Consider the following 7321-nt stretch of genomic DNA (forward strand, 5'->3'; position numbering starts at 1 on the left):
CTGGCTTTTGTATTTACATATGCAGTTTCCTTTAATAGTGTCCTTTAATTTTTCAGATGATTTTTAGTTATTGTCTGGAGTACTTTCATTTTAGTCTAAGAAAGCCTTATAAGACTGTCTTGTAGGGGAGGTCTACCATTGATCAACTCTCTCGACTTTCATTAATATAGGATGGTCTTATTTTGTCCACCATTTTTGAAGGTTACTTTTGCTGGACATAGAATTCTCAGCTGATAGGGATTTTTTTAATACTTTAAATACATCATCTTGCTACCTGTGGACTCCATAGTTTAGATAAGAAACCATTTATTAATTTGATTGAGAATTCCTTGTATGTGACAAATTGCTTATCTCTTAAAGATTTCATGATTGTTTGACTTGGAATAGTTTGATTATAACATGTGTGAGGATCTCTTCATGTTAATCCTTCTTGATTTTTGTGAGGTTTTTGGAAGTGTAGATTTATATATTTTATCAAATTTTGAAAATTTTTGGCCATAGTTCTTCAAATATTTCTAATGCCTTTTCCTTCTTTCACCTCTCATTCCTGCTTGTTCTTGCATTGGTACACTTGATGGCATGCAATAGATCCCTTAAGGTCTTTTCAGTTTTCCTCATTGTGTTTTATTTTCTCCTCTTGGGACTGGATTATTACAATTGGCTTGTCTTCAAATTCGCTGATTATTTCTTCTCCCCTCTCAAATAATTTTAAAAACTCTCTGGTGAATTTTTTACTTTAATTATTTTACCTTTTAGCTCCAGAAATTCTATCTGGTTCCTCTTTATAATTTCTATTTCTTTATTGACATTCATTATATTTTGAAACATCATTGTCCTGGTTTTCTTTAGTCCTTTATTCATTTTTTTTATATTCTCTTTGAGTGTATTTAAGGCATTTGCTTTAAAACTTTTGTCTTCTACACATAATGTTTGTGCTTCCTTAGGCCAATTTCTGTTAATTTTTTTTTCCTGTGAATGGGACACAGTTTCTTCAACCTTCGCATGTCACTTAATTTTTACTGAAAATTAGACATTTTTAATATCATAGTGTTGTAACTCTCTCTGCAAGTCAAATTATTCCCCCTCCCCAAGTTTCTTTTGTTGTTCTTGCTTTCTCTTTTTGTGTATTTGTTTATTTAGTAAGTTTTCTAAAATATTTTTAAGAATGTATTCGTTGTCATATGTGGTCTCTGATGTCTCTGTTTATTGATTTTCTGTCACCTGACAGTTTGACAGATACATTTTTAAACATCATGTTATGCTACCTTTTTCTTGATTCAGCATTCACTTAGGTTCTATAAATCTTTGACTATTTTCCAGAGTTCTAACAAAGTTGATTCTGACAGCTTTTGGTTGCTTTTTTGGTGTTTCTGTGGAGTAACAGGCCCTTGAAATATTCTAATCTACTGTTTTCCTGCCTCTGCCTTACATGGAACCAATAGATGCATTTAGAGCCTGCCAAATAATCCAGATTAATCTCACATGTCACTATCCTTAATTTGATCACAACTACAAAGCCATTGTCATGTAAGGTAAAATTTACGGATTCCAGGTATTAGAATTTGACATTTTAGGGGCCATTATTCAGATCCTACAAATTTGTTTCTCACTTATGCTACTATATGTTCATCATGCAGGTTGCCTGGCTATGTAAAGGACTCTGTGTGGTCACTCAAAGACACCTGCTGATGAAGGCATCACCATTTATAGCTGTACCTTCTGGAACAGTAAGCCTATTGATTATTATATAAGGAGAGAAGATAAGGGGGAATAGTGTACATGCTTCAACCAATATTACAATACTTTCCACAGTTCATTATCTATAACTATTACATGTCTTGCCTAGCTGAAATGGGACAGGCATATGTGGATAAGCAGGTGGATTGTCTGGGCACCAATATTTTTGTGACTCATGCTATATTAAATTTTATACATAATAAATATTAACATTTAACCTGTAGAATTCCTGATACCTGATATGTGGTAGAAATTGTGCTATGCTTTGTATATATGTCATGTAATTATCTTCTCTAAAATCTTATGAAGATTACAAGATATTATTTTCTCCTTCCTTATAGAAGAGAAGCTAAAGTTTAAAGAGGCTAAATCCCTTGCCCAAATTTGAGGTGAAAAAATGTTGGAGCACAAAGCAAGTATTTAACCATGACACTTGCCTGTACTGAAAAAGGTGTGATAACTCTGCTTAGGAGTGTGCACTCAGAAGCAACTGTGCAAATGAATGAACTGATATATCTCCTTTGTTGGAAAAAAACATTCCTAGGCTAGAACAGAGATGGTACGGTAAGTGAATGCTTAAAAAAATATTTGCCAATGAGACTTGTTGAGATGTTTTAGAGAAAAATAAAATTAAAATTAAATTAAATTTTATAAACTTTAAAATATTAAATGCCAATAAAGATATGAAACAATTTGAATGAATTGCCGGTGGGAATTAAAATGGTAGAGTCTCTTCAGAAAACAGCTTGGTAGTTTTTTATTCAAATAGACATATACTTACCATATGACAAATCAATCTGACTTCTAGGTATTTACTCAAATGACATGAAAACCTATATTCACCCAGGAAGCTTTAAGCAAATATTTAGATCAGCTTTATTCTTAATCACCAGACACTAAAACCAATACAAATGTTCCTCAGCTGCAGAATGGGAAATATAACCGGTGATGTTTACATAATGCAATACTCTTCTACAATAAAAAGGATTCCATTTTTACATAAGTAATAATATATATGACCCTCAAATGCTAAGTGAAAGATACCAGACTCAAAGACTGCATATTCTAGGATTATATTTGAGGACATTCTAGCAGATACAAAATGATTTAGACAAAAACAGTTTGTTGCCGGGGAAGTGGCTGAGAGAAGAGGTTATAAAAAAGTAGGGTCAGATAAAATTTTTTAGGTGATTGAGGTAGTGGTTTCATGAATATATATTTCACAAAATTCTTAGAACTATATACTAAAAAGTATGAGTATTACTGTATGTAAATTATGCCTTAATTAGAAAATGAAAAACAAACAGAAATAACAAGTAATACACAAACGTGTGCACATTCAAAATAACCAGCTTGACCCCCACAGGCTTTTTAATTGCTTCTTGTCTAGTAAAATAGGATGAGGCTCTGTGCATACTCTCACGCGGAAAATCTCCAGAGCTCTCTGCATTGCTATAATTCTCTCCAGATCTCCATGTATAAGCCTCTGAAATCCCAATGTGACTCAACATGATGTTGTTTTAGAGAAACCACACTGTGTGCCAAGTCCCTTTGGTCATCATTTATTCATCTGAAGGATAATTGTTAGTCCACACATGACTTGCTTATCTGAGGATTTGTTATGAGCCTTCAGCCATGGTCAACCACTTTATCCCAAGATAAAAATTACATTGACTTTCAAAAGATAACCCCTTAGTGAGATGTTTTATAGACCTCCCATATTGGTTTTCATGGATACAGTTCTGTGAATTATGTGGGAGTGGTAATTGTAACATGGTTATTTTATAAATAAGCAGGAGATAAGTAACTTCTCCAAGTGAAAATAAAGAATTAATGTTAGATTCACAGAATTCAAATTCTGTGAATGTTCTTTCCTCCATTCTTTCCTAAGAGACTTGGAACTTTTTGACCACTACCTGAGAGTGAGATCCTCTAATAATATTTATACAATATTTCATGGCAAATTTTCTGATTTCAGATCCAATATTCTGAATTGACTGTTTCTGCCCTTCTAGCAGCAAGGTAAGCTTCTATATTCCATAAACATTTTTAGTGAGAAGTGTAATTCATGCAAAAAAAGTTGGGCAGATATACCTACTATGAGTAATTTGAAAATAGAAGTAGATGTTTTCAATATTTTTCCTAAAATACTGAGGTGATCCTGGGGTAAAAATGTCAAAATTTCTTTCATAAGGAGTTCAATTATTCTTATGAAATATCATGCTTCCTACCCCCAAAATATGAACAAAAAGTATGATAGATGATGCTCTGATTGATTAGGTGGTAATTTCATCTTCTTTGCTATATATTTGTTTCCCATTACTGGTGAAAAAACAAACAAACAAAAAAAAGAAGAGGGAAATATTCCTTCTTTAAAGTACAAAAGGGTCTTGAATTAACAAACTCTGAACTGCATTTTATCCTTTTCTCCATAATCTCGTTCTTATTATCACTAGCACTTCTATACATGTTGACAGTGATGTAGCTAAAAGCTTAGAATTTTAAGATGAATATGGATTTAAGTCTGGAATCTTCAGTCTTTCTCATACTAGCTGTGTAATTTTAGAGTATCACCATAATTTCAAATTCTCAATTTTCTTAATGATAAGGTAAGAATAATAATACTACCTATCTCACACACACACACACACACACACACACACACACGCACAGCATTTATATATAAAGTTCTTGTCACTGGTTATAGAACATAGGATATGCTAAAAGTGGTCATGTTTATTAAAGTTGGCAAATATAATGTCTTTATAGGGAAGTCTTGAGAAGCGAAGTTGCCAAAGGTTTAGGAGAAAGATGGTGGTGGATAGAAGTTAGTACTGAACGCATACCCTTCCAAAGTCTTCGATCCAGATACAAACATTTAAAATACTGCTCTTAAACAAGAACAGATTCAAATAAAATATTTTACAACATGGAACTTGCCACCAAATCACATCTATGAGCTAAAGACAGCCATAAACTAGTAACTTTCAATCTTTGATCTCTTTAATTTGGTTATGGAATGACAGTAATGAGAGAAAGAATGAGTTTAAGAAAAAGGAGCTCTTTTACCCAAGCTGAAATATAGATTTCAAGGAAGAAATTAAGGAAAAGAATGGCTCACATGGCATTGCCAGAGCATCCAATCATACACTTGGAACAAGAATAGACTTAGAGTCCATCACTGGAGAACATGGAAAGTCTCAGTGGCCCTAGTATTGAGGAAAAACAAATTGGAGATGGAAACCTCAAGACTTCAAAACTCACACCTGAAGCCCTGCTTGTCATCATCCATCTTTATCCAACATAAAGACCATCATCCCATCCTAATAATTATACTCTAGCTATCACTCATCATGCTGTGCTTAACACTTTGTTTTATTAATACATTACCTTATTTAATTCTCACGATAATACTTCAAAGTAGGTCTCATTATTGTTTCCATTTTGCACATGGAAATATGATATTTAGGGTAGTTAGGTTAGAACCAATAACTCCAAGGTGGCAAATAGTAGGACTGATATGGATGTCTTTTAAGAACCCAAGCTCTGTATCTGCTGTTGCTGATGATATGGATTTTCTCAGAATTGCCTCTGCCATTGAATATGCTCCTACTGTACCAGTTATCTCACCACATCTACTATGCATATGTCACTCACTTGCTTCACTGTGAACCTGGAACACTGAGTTTGCACCAGAGGAGACGATGAGTAATTGTAAATTGAGTTAAATTCAATTTGATTTAAGTGGGGATTATACCATTAGACTTAAGAAGCATTCAGCATGAGTGCAAAGTTGGCATGGGTCCAAAGCATGGCTTTCCATTTAAGACTTGTTAAATATGAATAAATTACTCAATCTTTACTGCTTTATAACTTAAATGAATGCAACAACTATTCAAACTCATACTATTGCTGAAAATAAACAATGAGTATACATCTAAAATGCCTAGAGAAGCTGTTGGTAAATGAGCAACATATAAGTGTCAACTTTGTACTCAGGAAAAGTGAATTGGCAGATAGATTCATCTTGACAAGTCATCTTGATCAAGTTATTAAATTTTCTACATCTCAGTTTAAAAATTTATAAAATTTAACAATTGGGTAGGTAATCTATTAAGAGTCTTCAGATTCAACAGTATGTAACTCTGTATATAATTAATGCACTGAATTTGGTTGTCAAGGCCATGCTTTTTCTAGAAAATCTTGAAGTACAAGTTATTGCTGCAATGAAAAAATACATATTGTATTAATACTTACACCTTTCAATTTCAATTCAATTTATTTATCACTTTTTTTCTCATTGCTACAAGCATCTTGTGATTCTCACATAACACCAATGGAGAACAAGACAGAAGTGACACAGTTTATTCTCCTAGGACTAACCAATGCCCCAGAACTACAGGTCCCCCTCTTTATAATGTTCTTCCTCATCTACATCATCACTCTCATTGGGAACCTGGGGATGACTGTATTTATCTTCTTGGACTCTCGTCTCCACACTCCCATGTACTTTTTCCTTGGTAACTTGTCTTTGGTGGACTTTTGTTATTCTTCAGCTGTCACTCCCACAGTCATGGCTGGGCTCCTTATAGGACACAAGGTCATCTCCTACAATGCATGTGCTGCTCAGATGTTCTTTTTTGTAGCTTTCGCCACTGTGGAAAATTACCTGTTGGCATCAATGGCCTATGACCGCTATGCAGCAGTGTGTAAACCTCTACATTACACCACCACCATGACAAGAAGTGTGTGTGCATGTTTGGTCATAGGCTCCTATGTCTGTGGTTTCCTGAATGCCTCCATCCACATTGGGGACACATTCAGTCTCTCTTTCTGTAAGGCCAATGAGGTCCATCACTTTTTCTGTGATATTCCAGCAGTCATGATTCTCTCTTGCTCTGATGGACATATTAGTGAGCTGGTTCTTGTTTATGTTGTGAGCTTCAATATCTTCTTTGCTCTCCTTGTTATCTTGATATCCTATCTATTCATTTTTATCACCATCCTAAAGATGCACTCAGGTGCAGGCCATCAGAAGGCTTTGTCTACCTGTGCTTCCCACTTCACTGCAGTCTCCATCTTCTGTGGAACTATAATCTTCATGTACTTACAGCCCAGCTCCAGTCATTCCATGGACACTGACAAGATGGCATCTGTCTTCTATACTATGGTCATTCCCATGCTGAACCCTGTGGTCTACAGCCTGAGAAACAAGGAGGTGAAGAGTGCATTCAAGAAGGTGGTTGAGAAGGCAAAGTTGTCTCTAGGATTGTGAGTTTAACAGTACAGGATGTACTGTAACCTAGTTTCATTTCTCTCAGATCTTATCCATATCCCAAATCACATTTTAAGGTCCACAATGAAGTTAAATATCTGAAGTGATACTCTTACCTTTTCAAAAATCTATTGTCTAGAGAAAAGACTTTCTTTTCATTATGTCCAGAAACATAATACCTAAGCAAGAATGGCTATCTTGGGGCTAGCTTGTCAAAAACCTTATCAAAGATACTGATGCATTCATTTATTCTATTATAATATATACATCTTTTCACTACATGTCAACGCAAGTGCACGTGAAACAGGA

The 7321-nt window shown here is 34.5% G+C and overlaps 1 protein-coding gene across 1 annotated transcript; it reads left to right on the top strand.

The window, feature by feature from the left end:
* The first annotated feature begins 6073 nt into the window (after positions 1-6073).
* LOC105809962 (olfactory receptor 5B3-like) lies at positions 6074-7012 on the top strand. Its single transcript, XM_012643870.1, has one exon. It carries the CDS (start codon positions 6074-6076, stop codon positions 7010-7012), a length of 939 nt encoding a protein of 312 aa, XP_012499324.1.
* Positions 7013-7321: the final 309 nt, after the last annotated feature.

Source organism: Propithecus coquereli, unplaced genomic scaffold, assembly GCF_000956105.1.
Source record: "Propithecus coquereli isolate 6110/MARCELLA unplaced genomic scaffold, Pcoq_1.0 Scaffold202, whole genome shotgun sequence".
Classification (NCBI taxonomy): domain Eukaryota; kingdom Metazoa; phylum Chordata; class Mammalia; order Primates; family Indriidae; genus Propithecus; species Propithecus coquereli.

Coding starts and splice junctions, on each gene's coding strand:
- LOC105809962 (XM_012643870.1), top strand. CDS start 6,074: ATGGAGAACAAGACAGAAGTGACACAGTTTATTCTCCTAGGACTAACC.